The sequence below is a fragment of the Periophthalmus magnuspinnatus genome, chromosome 8 (genome assembly GCF_009829125.3).
Source record: "Periophthalmus magnuspinnatus isolate fPerMag1 chromosome 8, fPerMag1.2.pri, whole genome shotgun sequence".
Taxonomy (NCBI): Eukaryota; Metazoa; Chordata; class Actinopteri; order Gobiiformes; family Gobiidae; genus Periophthalmus; species Periophthalmus magnuspinnatus.
Genome location: NC_047133.1, coordinates 27004658 through 27023405, shown reverse-complemented (window position 1 = coordinate 27023405; position 18748 = coordinate 27004658). Strand labels below are relative to the sequence as shown.

General features: G+C 43.8%; 1 protein-coding gene across 1 annotated transcript in view; it reads left to right on the top strand.

The window, feature by feature from the left end:
• The window catches only part of LOC117374311 (retinoic acid-induced protein 1), a 40145-nt gene extending 24710 nt beyond the window's left edge, over positions 1–15435 (top strand). Inside the window, exons 2-4 of the mRNA XM_033970388.2 lie at positions 8202–14285; positions 14448–14541; positions 15377–15435. Of these exons, the coding sequence (XP_033826279.2) occupies positions 8262–14285; positions 14448–14541; positions 15377–15435 (6177 nt within the window). The 5' untranslated portion in view covers positions 8202–8261. The remainder of the gene's footprint in view (positions 1–8201; positions 14286–14447; positions 14542–15376) is intronic.
• Positions 15436–18748: the final 3313 nt, after the last annotated feature.

Genomic DNA, 18748 nt, shown 5'->3' with positions numbered 1-18748 from the left:
GATAGTCCCGTCCCCTGTTGCTTCATAAACAGACGGACGCCTCTCCAGCCGCTGTCACTCCACTGCTCCGCCTGGACCCTCCATTCACACACATAAGCCCTGAAACTAACTCACTGTTTGATTAAATGACTGCCTGTATTACTAACTAACATCTAATCATTAGTATCTTGAAGGTAAAAGCAAATTATTTTAGACACTTTTGCTGAAAGTTGGTGCTGCTGTTGTCTCCTGCTTCATATACACATTTACTAGGAATCTCTTCACATGTCCGATTCCTCCATGTGTTTATTCAGTGCTGTTTGAGCCTGCTCTCTCCTCAGTATGCATGTGTAAACCTCTATAACAACCTGCTGGCCTCTCCAGTAGTACATGTTGAGAATTTGGGATGGCATGTCCTCTGTAACAAAGCCCAATAACACAAATTATTGACACACTGACAACCGCAGTTGATGCAATCTGGTCTATAGCCAGTAGGGTGTACTAAAGGACTCCGTGACTTCAACCATGCTTCAAACAGGCAGAAGTGAAGGGAAAACAGGATTATTTGGATATATATTTTAATGCTGTTTAATTATATTTTTGATATACAATGATTTTAGGCAAGCACTGCTTGCTTTGATTGCCCTGACCACATGCCTCTATGGGCTTATTTACAGTCAACATGTTTTTAGCATTTCAAATTCAGATTATTCATTTCATTCCGAAATATGACCAATTCCTTGACATTTGTCCTCACTGCTGTAATGACAATAATGGGTCAGATTTATGTTGGTCTTTACAAGCTTGACAAGCTTCTCAAAGTGCTACAGAAGTCCATTATTCATTCACTCTTCACTCTGATAATAAGCTCTAGTTGCCAGTCTGTGCCAATGGCCTCTCTGATCACCACTTTAGAGAAGTTACTATAGTGTCTTGCCCAAGGACACAATTGCACCATGAACAAGCTAGAGCATGATTAGAACCCTCAACCATCCAGTTACATGATGACTGCTCTACATAAACCGCATAAGCCACTATTTAGCTGAAGTACATTGTCTTGTATAGTCTATTTTATTAACATTGGATTGACTGGCCGGAAGTAGTGTAGACATCTAAAAATAAAAATGCAGTGCGATGCTCACAGGTGATAACATATGACCTTTAGCTGATGACACATGACCAGTGCAATTTGGCTTCACATTGTGCTATACACATTGATTAGCCACACGCACACTCTTTATGAATGCAATGAGGCAGGTTAGAAAATGGAGGTGATTATAATTGGTTTTCCATGATTGACAATGGGACGCACACACAGACTGCTGCGTTGTGCTGTGATGCCCTCTGCTGCATGGCACAAAATGGCGGCGTGTGTCCTACCAGAGGTTGTGTGAGAGCCAGAGATGGGAATGAGGCCAGACAGCAGAGGACTTGGCATCTACTTGTGTTTGTGTGTGCGAGCGAGATAACATTCAGGTGTGAGGGAGAACACAGTAGCTCCACCCAGCGCCCCATTTGGATCAAAATATACCGGTAATTGCTCATATACACACACATAATAGCTGTGTATAGAATAGTGTCAGTATAGTTGAATAGTTGAAAGCACTGTGGTTTTGTTCAGTTTGCTTTGTCACTTTTCTTTGGTTTTTGCAAGGTTCCCTGCCTGCTACAGCTAACAATCTGCCATCTAGTGTGGAGGGACTTTCTTATTTATCTGTTTTGGCTCTTAGATTACATTTTTGCCTTATACTTTTCTTTGATCCTGTCTGGCATGTTAGCACTATACATTGTTATGGAGTTATAAACATGCATATGCTAAACAAGAACAAAATTTAAAGGTGCACTATGTAACATTGTAAACAGTACTGATAAACAGGTTTAATGTACCATATGTATGTGGAACGTTCCAGACCAAACAACAACATCACCACAGCAACAAGCAGGTGTCAGACCCTCCTCCAGAAAAGTTGCACAGCGCATCTTTAATAGTATAAGAAAAGGAAAAGTGAAGCGTGACCTTCCATCCTTCATTGCAGAGCTGAGTTGTGTGGCAGGTAATTTGGGCACTATTTCAGATTAAAGTTTAATTAGTGAGCCAGGAGTCATTTGGGTCTCAGTTGGAGGGAATAACTCGGTCCCTTGCTCCCTCGCTCACACTGGCACTCAGGGGCTCATCACTGGGGAAAAAGGTCTAAGTGGAAATTTCAGGAGGCAATTCTTTTTTTTTCATCAAGCATGAACAAATGAGGGACCAGCCCTTCCTATCCACTCCTCTGCATCCCTCACCCTGCCTCAGTTTGACACTAGTGTTTTGCCGTTTTCTTGCCTTTCCCAGATGGCACCTTTACACAGTCACACTTTGATGGTTTCTAGCCTCACACATTTCACCTCCATCACATTGCACCAAACAAAAACAAAAACAAATGCAAGGAAGTCTAACACAGTGTCCCTGCCAATATTAAAAACATTGATTTAGTTCAGTTTTATTAAGGTGTGGGTCTCTTATTGCAAGAAACTACCACAGGCAATTTTGGAAATTGTGGTCAGACATATGGTTCAATAATCAACATTTTGCCTTAGTTTTATGTCCATACTCTTTCTTTATAAGAGTTGCATTTTATCTACCATATTACTGTTCCAAAAACCTGTATCCTTATCAATATTTTTGCCATTTGACAGTTCAGACACGTTCACTCTTACACTTATCTGTTTTCACTAATGGTGCAGTGTAATTTCACCAAATCAATGTGCTACATTTTTTCCTCCCTATTCCTCTGCTTTACTCAGGGTAGTCAAGTTGAACAGCCCCTCTCTCCACTGCTGGCTTGTCTGCTTCTGTGCCCTCCATCAAACAGTCTTACATCTCATCCTACAGCTTTTCACATCTTTTTCAGACTGTCATTGATCTCCGAGCTTAAGGCAGAAAGTTGCTCTGATTGGGTGTTACTAACTGCAGCTGATAGCCAAACTCATATTCGTGTTTAAAATTGTTCATGGTGCTTCTAATTTTTAAACGTCATGTCTTACTATTGAAACAACATCTGATTCGTTCTGTGTTGGGGTCTGTTTTTTGTTATGTTAGCCTAGCTACACACGTAGCTAACCTGCTAGTTCCAAGCATGGTGTGTGTTTCCGGCTCCATCGACTGACTTCAATTAACTTTCTCCCGCTAGCATTACCAACAGCATTACCAACAGGTTTGATTGACAGTGTTGCTAAGCACCCGCTCTCTGATAAACCAGCATTGCGGGAAGGGGCATTACTTTCAACAGCCTTGCTCCAGATTGGCTCTTTGGTTGCTATGATACTCTCAAATATGGAGCTCTGCTCCAAATTTGCCCCTAACAGCTGGCCCTGATGAGCTTCATTTGACTGGAGCCAAACACTACGGGTGACGTCACACTCACTTCTTTATGCAGTCAATGATTATACCATATATTATTATATTATATTTTTGGGAGGGTCCACCAAATTGCTGTGTCAATGGAAATGTTATTTCTGTACCTAGAATGTTACACAGTAATGTATTAAAGTTGTCTGTCTTGCATTTATTCAAAATGTGCTTTTATTGCTAAAAATACTCAGATCTTGGCCTGGTGGCATTACCTGTTATCCTCATAAAGAGAGAGAAGTTTAACATTGAGCTGTGGAACATTCCAGATAAAACAATTACATTTCCATGGAGGCCAGTAGGTGGCAGACCCTCCACCAGAAAAGTTGCCGAGTGCACCTTTGAATCCCTACACAGTGACAGTAGCTTCGCTCTCTTAGTCATAGTCTTGTCTTAAACTGTGCATATTATTTGCTTACAAATTACACTATTATTTTTACATCTTACATTAAGTTCAGTGTGCCAGACCACAGACCACCTATGCTGGTCTTACCAAGGACAAGGTCAACCCCCTCCCACACAAATGCATCTACAGAGCAACAATATGTGTCCAACACAGAGGACAAAGAAGAAGGGCACACTGAAAAACCCAAGCATCAAGAAGACTGCTCTGACGCGGCATGATCAATTAGCCCAAGTGGAGTCGCACAAAGAGGGAGCAGGTGCATATCAGTGTGTGCTAGCCTGCCGCATGCGTGAGCCAATCTTGCACATGTGCGTACGTGTAAATGAGTGAGGGGACGCACCACAGATCACCAGCAGGGATGTCTCTGTAAAACCTGCCCAGACACCTCTCCCTGTTCTTCACTCCAGCGCTTCACCTTATTACCAGGAAATAGTCTAAACCAAAGTGGGTCAGCGCATACAATGAGCCATTTCACATGTGTGCTTTTTCCCCTCCTTTGTCAAATATGGCATCTTTGTTTTTCAACCTCCCTCGCTTGCATCTGGTTTTGAAATAGGTTTGGTAGAATTGGATTTCACCCTGCAGTGTAAATGAGAACATACCAGGGATACTCGCTTGTGATTGAAGCAGTTAAGTCGTCTACTATTCCCCTTCTTCCTTCTGCGTCGTTTTCTTTTTGTGTGCGCTACAGACTGCCATGCTGGTTCTTCTGGTGGGTTCTCAGAGAATACCAAGTAGTTCTGCAGACCACTTTACAGGACCCTCTTCACTGTGTACTTAAAAGAGAGATAAGGAGACAACTGTGTGGCAAAGCTGAGGTTATCAATACTAAACTTGAGTCGCATCATCTATAATGCATTATTCACAAGACAAAAATGCTACTGCAGTCTTATAACGTTATTTTGAATATAGCAGATTCATAGAAAGATTTTTGAGGAATATACATACATAAAATAATAACACAATAGTCATTCTAGTCCTGAATTGCATGGTGTATATCTCCTATGTCCTTCTTACACTTTAAACTACAGTTTCAAAGCCCCCAACCTCACACATAGTCTCCCCACACCCTCTTACTGACCTGCATTCATTTCACTGTTGCTGTGTTGGTACTTAAAGGCCAGTCTAGAGTGTCATCTCCATTAGTGATGAAATAGACGGCCAAGACGGTAAATGCCGATGAGTCATCCACCGCCCCAGAGACAGCACTGATGCCTCTCTCTCTCACATGGAAAGAAAATGCTGGTTTAAACTGGATTTTCATATGCTTTTTGTTTTAGCCTTGAGGTCACAAATTGAATTGAATTTACATGCACAAAACGTCTTTTTATATCACGTATTATGCTTCTTTAATTTGATGTCATTTTATTTATTTCATTTGGCTTTGGCAAAACATGGCATTGATTGATTGAATGAGAGTGTTTAATGAGTGATGGAAAAGTCGATCGAGGAGTAAAGCCTAGTTCAGTGAAACTATACCTTGCTGTCAACAATGTCCAGCTAGTTCCATGGCAAACAAAGGCAGCACAGAGTGACAAATCAGTGCAAAAATATGTATAATGCATTTAGCTGTATTTGTGCCATTACATTATCCATCCGCAGAGATCACTAGTTTGGCCAAGACATACTGTACCTCTTTGTGAATACTGAAGGTCTTTGGAGGTTATTTACTGTCTGTCCTTATGCAGCCCCCTCCTGTCTGGAAGCGTGAGTGGGTCTCTACACACTACGTCTTCTCTGATAATCTATGTGACTGGCCACCGCTGACCCCGCATGACCTCCAGCTGTGTGTCATGACAACGGGACAGTGACAAATGTCAAGGCCGATATTGGCTTCCTCCATCTCGTCTGTCTCTCTCCTGGGTAAGAACCCACCCACACAGGGTGGAGAAGCAGACATGTCCGTCTGTCCACTGTTTTGTGGAGGCCACTGAAAAAAGCACAAGAGCCAGGCATAGTAGTGTGCATAATTAGTGCCACTGTGGAACTGAGACACGTTAGCACTGGGTGTGTTCAGTACTGGGAGCTTGTTGTTTAGAAAGAAGGGATGCTCAATACATTACATCATTAGCAATTACATACTTGTATCACCAAAAACAATACGTATAGCCACAATTATCAGTGATTGAGATGATCAGTCCTATCGGATGATGAAAACATTATTCTTTCCCAGAAAGTGTATGTTATATTCAAGTATTACCAGATGCATGGCAATTATCTACCTGGAATTTTTTCAAAATGTTGACGTGGAGAGCTGGAATTTTGTCGTGTTATTTTAAGATGTGTTTTTAGGTCGAGTTGATGGTGTTTCCTTCAACTGAAGATGGTGGAGTCTGACTGGGTTTTGCGTATGCGCGATGGGGCCGTTCTTCTGCATGCATAATTAACCAGGACGACTGGGGAGGTAAACACAGAGAAACGCTCCAATCACGTCTGCATGTGTGTTTATTTGTGTCACAGAGAAGACAGGGCTGGGGGAGAGATTTGAAGCAAAAATACTACAGTGATGGGGAATCAGAGCACTCCTTTTCTGTGTGTGTGTGTGTGTGTCTGTTTGGGTGTCGAGAGGGCAGATAAATCCCATCTCAAGCTCACTCTGAAGATGATGCGATGAAAGAGAGGGAGAGCGGATGAAAAACGAATAAAGGGCCAATGTAACCAGCCACATCTTGACGAATTAAGAAGCATGCAGTGGAACAATCAGATTCAGCCCCATTCTCTCACTCCTGTACACTACCATCTCAGGCCACTCCTGCACAGTACCTTTAATGAAACACGTTTGTCTTAGTTATTGTTTTTTTTTTTGTTTTTGTTTTTTCTTTCATTATGCTGTATGAAGTTTGTTTTTTGTTTGGTTGACATAGTTGTTCTTTAGTGTCATGGTTGCCAAAACCCCGTAAATTACGTATTAATGGAGAAAAACGCTGAACGATTTTGTCTGTGTTCTCTACCAACCAAAATGTAAAATAGAAAAATACCAAGATACCGAAACATCCAAGTATTTATTGTTAACAATACAGGTTTTCACATTTGTATGTGGGACTTATGTGACCACAGTATCTTATATTTCCCAAGAGCTATGGTTGTGAAGCTCACTCAGTAAATCATCCATCCTCTTGTCATCTAACCCCACCTCCTGTGTAAACATATATATATCTTTCTTCTTTCTTTCCATTCTGTTCTTACATGACCATTGAGAGAAAGTAGTTAAAGTTAATCCGCAGAAGAAAAAACTGCACGCAGTATGCCTAGGTTATTTTTACTTTCAAAATCTGTGTTTTTATCTCTAAACAGACAGAGCATTTTGCGATCTCAGCATAGGTTATGTCTCCTCTCTGACCCTTACTCTAAGGCAGAATGTGCCAGGAGGACTTGCTGCATACACAAATGAGAAGGAGAAATGGGAATGCGGATGCAATAAAATTTAATCTAATAAAAAATGTCCAAATTCTGTCACAATACTAATACTGCAAAGGCCAATTTCAATGCTCTTGTCCATCTGATGAGCCAAACACTAATTGGAAGTAGTTCACTGACATTTTCAAAGGAGCATGAGGCCAAAGTACAATTTCTGCCATAGAAAAAAGTTGCCTTATGAATGGCATCAAGGTGTAAATTAGAGGAATGAGATTAGAGAGGTCTTACAAGGCATCAAAATACAGATTTTCAGAAATAGTTCTCCATGAAAACCATCTTATTTGGGTCAAAGTGAACATGTTAACTAGTGTCCTTGCATGTACAAACTGGGTAGAAAGGGGAGACAGGACTCTGGGGTTTCTCTTGGGAAATCTAGAGATGCATGTGTGCTAGAGACATATCCACAAAGTGCTCACATACATGCGTAAACAGTGTAATTCCACATACACACAGCACTGTTTTAGGAGATGAATAATGCTGGTCTACATCTGATGGGGTACAGCTCTGTCCCTGGGGCAGCTGAATGAAGCCTTAGACTCTGTGCTGTGGCTGCCACAAACACACAGACTGTACCCATTTTATAAAACCAGTGTTCCCCACCTCTTCTATCTTGAAAAGACACACATGCACACATAGGCCACAGATGCATAATACTATAGAGAAGAGTAGGTGCTATATATAAGACTATTACACTATGCTGCAACAGCCATATTTAAAATACACAGCAAATAACAATATATTCCCTTCATGACCTTGATGGCAATGATCAACTGACAAATTAAAATTTGATTATTTTGTGAAATTGTACCAGATAAAATTACTAGATTATGATTATATATATATATATATATCTTGCTGCCTTCACACAAATTGAGGCTGGGTTGGTCTTGGTTTTAAACCTAACGTGATATTTGTTATTCAGGTTTTGGATCAAGATGTTTACTACTGGAATGTTCTAACCATCACTCTTCTTTTTTCTCTTCTCTTGCCCCTTATCTGTCCTTCCAGATCCCTAACCCCCTTCCCCCTCTCCCACCTCCCCCTCCTGCTCAGGACGCAGACGGTGAGATGCAGTCCTTCAGAGAGCGCAGCACTGGTTACCACAGCAACCAGCCCTGCTACCAGCAGGAGCCCCATGAATTATCCCGCCTCGACACATACCGTCAGCACCCACAGCACCCACACACTGGCCCAGGACCACACCTAGGGCACAGTAGACCTGGATATGACACCCATCCTCTGACCAGTCCCTCCAGCATGGCCCCAGCTGGAGGTGGAACCAAGGACTGTTATAGCCAGCAAGCTTTTGCTAGTTTCCCTGGAAACGGTGGAGGCAATGGAAACGGGGTCTCTGCAAAAAAAACTTACAGAGGAGGAAGTAAAGCACCCACTCAGACCTCTGGAAATCATCTGCAGGGTCCGACAGGCTACAGCCACATGGGCCCTGGGAGCTACTCAGCGCAGTACCTGAGTGAAGGGCACATACAGCAAAAGTGGGATGATCCATCACAATTATCACAGTACGAACAGGACATAGTGGCCCGCATGGAGGCAAGCACTCCCACTCCTGGCTCCTCCCAGTACATAGACCAGAATATGTTAGGCCAAACTCAGTGCCACCAGCCCACGACCCCAGCCTACACTAGCCCACACCACCAGCCCCATGTCCCCAACCCTCCTCCCTCACCCCTCATGTACCCCCAGAGTCATCTGCACTACCCCCAGCAGTCCCCATCTCCATACATGGACAAGTGCAGCACTATGCCTCACTGCTACAAAGGGTACAACATGCCCCCCAACACACAGTACAGCAGACAAATGGGGACTCACAGTAGCTTGAAGCAAGGCCAATACAGGCAGAGTCAGAGCAGTTATGGTTACCAGCAGCCTACCCCCAGAGGCTATGAGCCACACACTCCTTTACAGAACCTGAGCAACCCACAGGAGCCCCATCCCAAATACCAACATTACAATCAAACGCAGCAGAATTATTGCCTGACAGATATGCCGGTCCGCTCCCCAGAGCAGTACTATCAAACCTGCAGCCCCGCTTCCAGCCATTCCCCTGCACGCTCTGTTGGCCGCTCCCCCTCATATAGCTCCACCCCCTCACCACTTATGACCAATCCTGAGTCGTTCCAGTACGGCCAGCCATCTATGACACCCTCATCTTCTTCATCTTCTACCTCTGCCATGCAAGAGCAGGGTAACTCTAGTGCCATGCTAATGCCCCCACGCTCTCACCCCTCCCCTAGTGTGGCCCACGCAGCTCCTCACAGCTACACTAGCACACCCCAGCTTCCCACCATGAAAGAGCGCTTTTCTGAAAAGTTGCTGTCCAATCCAAGCTTGTGGAGCCTAAATGCCCTCACCTCTCAAGTGGAGAACATTTCCAATAATGTTCAGCAGTTGCTGCTTTCTGAAGCACTAGTCGGAAACAAGAAAAGCGGAAAACGGAGCAGTGGAGGAAGTAACAGCAGCATTGGCAGCGGCACACCCTCTAAGAAAAGCGAGGAGTATAAGAGTCCGCTGTATGCAGATGGCAGCGGAGTGGGAGGTGCTATGCAGGATCCCTACTCAACAACACAGCACCACACACTTCCAATGGAGCTGCATGAGGCAGGCTATTCCAGCAGCAGTGACGAACAGTTAGAAAGAGGATACTACTACTGCAGTCAAGGCCGGAGTCCAGCACAGGCCCAAAACAACACCAGCCTGTGCCTGGATACGACTTCTTCATGCTCAATAACCTCTCCTGATGACATGTCCATTAGGTCTGGTGACTCGGGTGTGCATAATCTGACTCCTGACCCAGCTATCTGTACGCCAGCTCAAGGTGGTGATGGCATGAGTACTCCAGCTAAAAGCATAAGCGATGAAAGATCACCCACAAGCATTACAGTATCAAGTCCACTCAAACAAGACAGAGATTCTCCTCCGGATATTGAAACAATTGATGAGCCCCTAAAAGAAAACTTTGAAGAATCCACTTGGCCAGACAAATGTACAGACAAAAATGAGATTACAGAAAAAATTACAAATGTTGATGAAGACATTGTCCAATCTGCTGGGAGAGTAGAGCACTGGACAGCAGAAGGAAATGATTCACAACGCTATAGTAAAGAAGAAGAGAGAGAAAAAAGCTACTGCTACGACAGCCCTGAATACCAGGAGGACCAGAGGAAATATGAAATTACAAGAGAGGACTCACTGGAGCAGTCACCTTCTGGACTCTCCTTCTCCAATGACAAAGAGCAAGAGGTGAAATCAGAAACATTCAAATCTGATTCACGCACCTCGTCTGAAAGCTCTGTCAAAACATCACCTTATGTATCAAGAGGGGAGCTTGAACAGGATCAGTATTCTACAGAGAAAGAGGACAGCTCTGAAAACACCTCTCCACCCCCCAGAATGGAGGAGGAAGACATTACACAGAAGGAGGAGAGAGGAATAGAGGCAGAAGCACAAGAAGAGGGAGGTGAGGAGGGGGGCATTCAGGAAGAAGAGCCACAAACACTATCCCCTCCACTGTCTGCCGAAGATAGCAAGGATGTGGAAGTGAAGGAGGGGATAGGAACTCCAGAGCATCCAGAAGAGTTTGTTCCAGTCCATTTGAACACAGCTGCCGATGTTTCCTCTAGAGAAACACCTATTGGTGACACTGCTCCTCAGCCCGAGTCTGCCATGCCAGTTTTTTCATCACTCAATGACAAAACTGCCCCTGCCCCAGCTCATACCCGAGATCACATGGATCATAGTGATGCTAAAGTACTGGAACCAGACTCACCACAGCTGCCGGGGAAGTCCATACTTCCCTCAGCTCCCTCATGGGCAGACACCCCACCCTCACCTAAGAAAGGGGATGAGGACATAGAGCCGGGCATAAGCTGTGCCAGTGCTGTGACCCCCTCCACCAAACCAGAGCCTCTGGCCCCTACAGCTCAGCCCAGGACCTATGGACGAAAGCACACACGAGGCAGGAGGAGAATGCATTCAGGGTCAGGGCTGAGGCGACAGCTCAGTTTGGAAACAGAAGAAGAGAAGGGAGAGGAGTCAGTGCCGTCTTCTCAAAAGCCCTGCATGCCCATGAGTAAAACAGGGCTGATTTCAGATCAAACAGAACTCATGCATCCAGAGTCTAATGTTAGTCCTGCAGCTAAAATAATAACTGATGTATTTTCCTCAAGAATGTGCACACGCTCATTCAATGCTCCAGAGTTATCCCCCAAAGATAAACCTCCTCTGAAAAGAAAACCAGGCCCCAAGCCAGGCCCAAAGCCCAAACCAGGAGCAAAACCCAACCCAAAACCACGGGTGCAACCATCCACCAAGCCTGCACCAAAATCTTTCCAAAAAACGGCACTAGTTGAACCAGAGATCCCACCAAAAGGTGAGATCACAGCTAAACAAAAACAAGGACCCAAGCCACGTGCTAAACCTGGTCCCAAACCAGGCTCTAAACACACCCCTAACCCAGAGCCTACACCTGAAGAGGCTCTACCACCCACAGATGCTCCTCCTGCAAAGTCCTCCGACAGCCTGTCTGCTAAGACCACGGCAGGCCGACCTAAAGGAGCAGGACCAAAATCCAAGAACACACAGGAAGTGGCTCAGCCTTCAGAGGGAATGCAGAGCAGGAGAAAGAGGGCTCTTCTGGAGGCAGCATCAGCAGAAAATCCAACTGTGAAACCAGTAAATGCTGAAGAGAAAACACATGTAAAAGCACTGCAAAGAGCAACAAAAAATATGGTCTTGAGATCCAGAAAGCCCTCCCAGGAAAAAGCAACGAAAGAAAAAATAAACGGGGAAACTGTCGACGTCAAGACTGCAGAACCGAGAGTGAGTGATGTGAAAGTGGAAGCGACTTTAACAGAGGAAGAAAATTTGACTCCTCTCCCTGATGTAAAAACTACAGATGTGCCAGCTGAACTATCTGAACCACCTAAACCTGTGGACCCACCTGCAGACATCAATACTGTTAATACCACATCACTAAAGAGAAAGAACAACAGCCCGCCTTCCTCGATACATCCTGTTAAGAAAAAACGGGGTCCTAAACCCAGACGACGTGGATCACCACAAGTTGCACAGGTAGAGGAGGATGTTTCTACAGCGGAAGAAGTAACAACCAGGCCATCAAAAAGAAGACAAGCCTCACAAAATAAGTGTTCTTCAAGTACCTCTCCAACTAACGAAACCGATAATAGTGACACACCTGCACACTGCCCTACCAAAACGAAAGTACTACCCCCTCGAAAAGGCAGAGGACAAAAATATGAAGCCTTGGTTCAAAAAATGACATCTCCTGGCTCAAAGAAACAGCAAATTCTTCAGCCAGACAGTTTAACAGATGAGCTGGCATCTAAGGTACCCTCTCAGAATTCAATTAAGGGCACTGAAATGATCACAAATGCTGCAGACATTATGGAAGAAATGAAAAACACAGATATCAAACAAGATGAAGTTAAAGAACAAGAAATGCCAGTCAAAGTGGAGGAGGACACTAAATCTCAAATAGATGAGGGGGTAACAGAGGAGAAAAATAGTGAGAGTGATAGAAATAACCTTGCACAGACAGAAGAATCAAGCACACAACAGAATTCAACCAATCTAGATGTTAGGGCAGAGGGGACACAAGAAAAAACATGTGTCCCTAGTAAACCTGTCAAAGCAAAGAAGAAGAGGTGGGCAATAGTGGAGAGCACAGAAGCAGCTTTGGAAACAGAAAGCCTCATAGTTACAACGCCAAGACTAGCAAAGCAGAGGGCTATTAAAAACAACCATGAGATGCACCTGAAACAAAGGAGGAAGAAAAGAAAGGAAGTGGCAGAGGTAGTAAGTGAGGCTAATGCTGAGGGCAAGGTTGAAACAGAACAGGAAGAGCAAGTTGAACAGAGGGCCACAGACTCTACAGCACATGTGCCTTTAAGCACAGTCACTGAACCTGTGCAGATGAGCAGCTCAGAGCTGACAGAGAAACCCAAGAGAGGCAGAAAACCATCAGTGAGTCAGGGCAGCAGAAAGAGAGGGAAAACATCAACAGAGCACATGCCAGAGAAGCTAACAAAGCTCCACAGAAAACCAGGGCCAAAGCCAGGGATGAAAGACGCTATGGAGGTTATTGAGGCTGTGGTCAGGGCAGCAGGCTGTGAGCAAGCTGAGAAAGAGGAAAGAGAGAAGGAGGAGATGGAGCAGAAGGAAAGAGACAGTAAGGAAAAAGAGGAGGAACCATGCATTGTGGGTCCTGTAGTTACACTATCAGAGAAACAGAGTGAAACTATTTGTGTGAAAAAATTCAGACGCAGACCAGTCTCACAAAACTCCAAACTGTCTTTCTGTCCATATGTGCGACTTAGCAACTCCCGAGACTTTTCATCTTGGTGTGCTATTGTCAACAAGCCTGAGGATGCTGTTGTATTTCAGAGAAGAAGAAAAAAGGGCATACTTAGAATGAAAAATCCTTTTACAGTGGCCAAGGGAGTGCCGCACACTGCAGCTATGTTACAGGGACCTTTAGTAAATAAAGCGCTGATGGACAGGTGTCTAAACTGTAGTCTTTGTGGAAAACCAGCAAACTATAGAGACCTAGGGGACTTATGCGGCCCTTTCTATGCTGAAGATGATGTTCCAAGAAAGATTTTGACATCAAGTCCCACAGATTTAATCAGGGAAATCACAGATGAGGCCAGTTGTAGTAAAAGTAGCATAAATACAGAACTGGTGAGCTGCTCGAAGGATGAAGGAGAGAGTGACACAAAAACAAAGAGCACTACGGACTCCTTGGCTCAAGAGGGCAGTAGTCAGCAGCGGCACCGTCGTTATCGGCGACCAGAGGGTTCTGACTGCATCCCCAGGAGAGGGGGTTTGCGGAGAGTCACGCTAAGAGAAAGGTTCAGGAGAATTCAGCAGCTCAAGGCCAAAGGGACCAGTGAGACAGATGAGACAGAGAGCCTGCTCCAGAGACTTCAGCAGGAGGCAGAGACCAAGGAACACTGGGCCCACGAGAACTGTGCCATCTGGACCCGAGGCGTCGTTATGGTAGCAGGGAGACTGTACGGACTCAAAGAGGCGGCCAAGACCTCTGATGAAACGGTAAGACGAATCACTATTGTTAAGACTTATGTATGATTATAGTTTATTGAAGTGAGAGCCCCTTCTGAATGTATGTTTTCTCGTTTTTTTTTCCTCTGCACAATTGTTGTCTGTCTCCTCGTTGGTGTGGGTCCATATGTCCGAATCGTTCACTAACCCCAGAGTTGCTACAAGTGCCAGAATGTGGGTGCGTCCCTCAGCTGCTGCTGGAGAGGCTGTTCTAACAAATACCACTATGTCTGTGCCAAAGAGATAGGTAAGACACCGTGGCAATATAGAACGGGAGCAATCACTGATAAAAAAAAAGGAAAGGAAAGCCAAGGAGAGGCAGGAGAAATGAGATGGGAAATTGGGAGTGGGAAATTGAAGGGAGGTTGTGTGGGCAGCTGGGTGCAGGAACAAATAGGGCAGGTAAAAAGGAAAAAATAATGACAGAAGCAAGACAGAAAGGAAATAGGCTTGCAATTAGGAAGTGTCACTGGTTTGTGCAAAATGTGAATCCCGGACAAGATGTTGATGATGAGTTTTATCCAATCTTACATAAGGTTGTTTTTTATATATATATATATATCCAAAAATAGAACAGGGCAAATGGACAGGACTGAGTGTGTACTGAATGTGCATTACTCCCCATTCCATAACCCTTCCATTTATCCATCTTGTGTCTATTGTTCCTCCCTTCTTCCAAGTGTTCAAAGTGTCCTCCTTCCTTACTATGGCACAAATTGACAGTATTGAGCATTTTAGGTCAGTCTTGTTGCGTTGTTTGTGTGTACTGCTCTTCTATTACCTCATGCCAAGGAGCTGTGGATTAGAAAACCCGCCACGTCTGCCGAGCTAGCACCAAAACCATTTTAATCCTGCGGAGTGCACTGGTGGCTCTTTCTGCCTCACAACTCATCCACTCTGCTTCCTTTGGCTCGCTTGACACTTCCACTTCCCTTTGTGCCTTGTTCTTGCTCATTTTTCATTTTAACCCTTTGTCATTTATCTGGGTGTGTGCAGAATGACTGTGTGACCGTAACATCCGTTTTGTGTTTCGTCTGTTACCAACACTTTTTTATATTTTTGTGTGCGCTTTTTATCTTCAGGCTGCACATTCCATGAGGATGACTTCTCCATCAAATGTCCAAAACATGAGGTAAGATGATACTTATATGTCAAGAGCTATAAATTATTTCTTTGTAATGATTATTTCACAATAATCATTACAATCACTACAATAGTAGAGGTGGGAGATATTTCACATAGCTGTTGTTTAGGTCATTTGCAAAATTCAAACTATGAAAAATTACCTCAGAAAGAGAAACATCTAGAGTAATCTCCCAAACAAGGTTATAAAGTATGTGTGCCCTGTTTTGTGCTAAACATGAACCTCAGCCATGACATTTACAGGCTCATTTTAGGATATACATTTTTGTCAACTTCGGCCACCTCCTGTTTTACTTAGTTATGTATTAAATTGCAGTAATTTAAAAACAACAACAGTTTCCTATAGGGGCTTCACAGACAAAATTAGATGCACTACAGACTGACCAAGGAAACATCCCCTGTCTGTAGGCCCTCCGGTGGGGTAAGGAGTCGCAGGATCATATATTGACAGATGATACAGAGCAGACACAAAACACCTCTGTCAGCGCTTGTAAAACAGATGAAAAATCTGAAAAGAACATTGGGGGTTTGGTGTGGCCATATCATGTGCCCTATCATCCATCCTTGTGACAAACCCCTCCAAGACTGGGACTGCAGGGGCTTCAGTTTCAGATCGATATGTACTCAGTGACCTTGGCAGGACTAAACCATATCAACCAGCAACAGCAGGGAGGACTCTCAGCTGTGTAGCTTATATTTGTTACCCACGTGTTGACTGTAAGACCACTATAAATACAATGGGTCATTTAAACACCCATATATACAACCTTCCTGACAAACAGATGCCATCTAGTGGGCTTTTGATGTTACAACATGAAGAAAATCAAATGTGGTGGGTGGTAAATATGGGAGAAGCTGACATTTAGCAGGGAGCGGCCAAGCACAGGAGCAGTGATCTGCGTCTGTCACCTTGCTCTTTTAGTTTTTTCTCTGCTCAGCATGACACTGGTTCTTGACGAAAACACCCACCTGCCTGCTGCCTGTCCCTCCCTCACTATTTTATTTTTTTAATCATTCTTTTGTTTTTCTCCTTTGCTGCCACATTTGCTCCATTTGAACCTCTGTTCACCTGCTTTCCTACAAGCCACTGTACTTTTCTATTCTCATCCCTTCTTCATCTCTTCCTTTTATGTCGCCATCTCACATGTGAGCATTAGGCACGCACAAGCAGAGCTGTCATCAGTTGTTTATTTGGGGTTTATCACATCGTTCTCTACCCAGTCAAACCACACACACATTTATTGACAAGCTTAAGTTTATCAAATCCTCCATTAGCTTGGATACACTCCTGTCTGCAGAGTTTCATGAACAGATTACACATATTTGAGATGCAGAGAAGGATGAAGAGGAAAAGAGGGTGGTGCAAAAGATCAGTGAGGACTGTTACTTTAGAGTGACAGGCATTGTAGACTGCAGCTCGTGCAAGGTTATGGTAACTGTGAGAAACAAATGCATGCAAGTGAAAGCATCTGGAGCAGAGCAGCTCACAGATACAAACAGAGGCACAAGATGGAGGGAAGGGCTGCAGAGGGTTAGGCATAACACCTCACCACACCACAGCAATTAGTGATGGTGTCTGTCACACTGGAGCTGGTCCAGAGGCCAGCTGCATCATCTGTGAGTGCTGCAAATTGCACATCTCGTGTTCATACAGCATGAGTGTTCAAAGTCACCATTGTCTGGACAGTAACGTCAGCTACAGTGCTAGGAAATGGCACCAACTATTCATTATGATAAGGTGTCATAGCCAGGTTCACCAGTCAGCTGATGGCTTTGCAGTGCAGAGATAGTGCATGTCTTAACAGCGCAGACATAAGTGAGTTATGTTGGCTTTATGCTCTTCTATTGCAGGACCTGTAATAACAACACCTCTCAACTAACTAGCACTACACGGACAGCGCTGTCCAAACAACCTCCCGGGTCTACAGCAGTGCTAAATTAAAGATGGAGGGGCTGGTCAGCAGAGCCAGGGTGGACAACATGAGGCTGCGCTTGGAGCACTGAGCCCTGGATGGTGGCTCCACTAAGAAGAGCTGCCCCCAGCCTCAATGTGTTCCTCCAGCGAGTGCCTCCCGCTGCAGGATGTGACTGTTGAGTGGGAGAGCCTCGGGCCCGGTGCAAAGGGGCTGTTTGAAATGCACAGTGAGCAATGTGTGTGTGTCCTGCCTTGGGATGGCTCACTATCGGACTCAGACACCTGGCGAACAGTGATTGGATGGGAGCAGCCTCTGACCACCTTCATGGTGCCCAAACGTGTGCTTGTGTCGTGAGTCCTCATTCTTCAGCCTCAGCACTCATCCTGTGTTTGTTCATTTGTGTCTGTGGGAGTGAGGATGTGCATCTCCACTTTTACATCTCATACATTGGCAGCCAAGCACTGGGTCTACTATTTTACCTTGTACAACAGAAAAACATAAGTATTTGCATATAAATCACATGAAATCAGTATTTTACTATGATGCTCCAATCATGGAGACGTATTTGTGTGCATCATGGCCTTTGGTGTGTGTCATGCTTTGTGTTTTTAAGAATCTATAAAAATATAAAAATAAACTGTGTTACTCTCATCTACTGTGTTCACATTTCACCATTTCACAGTTGCAGACCTCAGGTTTGCTCTGAGACCTGTCCTCACATGATGCTACAGTATGTAAAGTACAAAAGTAAAAGTATTACTATGAAAAATACAATATAATTTATTTTCACATATGTGAAAATTGATGTACGTACATTAAGACTCATTCAGATTCATAAAGCACCTGTCTGTATTTCAAATGTAGGCTTGTTACTCTGCCATGCTAAGTATGGTCACTACTACTGTTCATATCAAAATCAGAGTATAAAAGCATAAAAGAAACTTTTTCTTGTAAGAGGCTCATTTAATGGTGTACAGAAGTATTTGATGCTGTTTAAATGTAAGATGTGATGTACTAATATAATTGTGTATAGTATTTCCTAGAGATGTTTATTTTCTATAAAATGGAATATGTTATTGCTTATAAAATGTTATTAAAAGAATCCATTAATGAACATGTTATACTTTTGGGGAATGTCACTTGTTTTGAGTTGACGCATGCGGTTTTATTGATTTTCATGTCTCTGGACTGAAACAGCATCACATTTGTTTGAAATGTTTTTGTAACGCCCATGTTAAATATACCAGCACCTTTCAATGCTGCTCAACTTCTCTTCTTTGTCCTTTCTTATTTTTTGCAGAGAAATCAAATTAGTTTATGGCACTATTAGAAAATGTTGTAAGTTGTGAAATACAAAGAGCATATTTGTACATAATGAAACAAACACATTTCTTT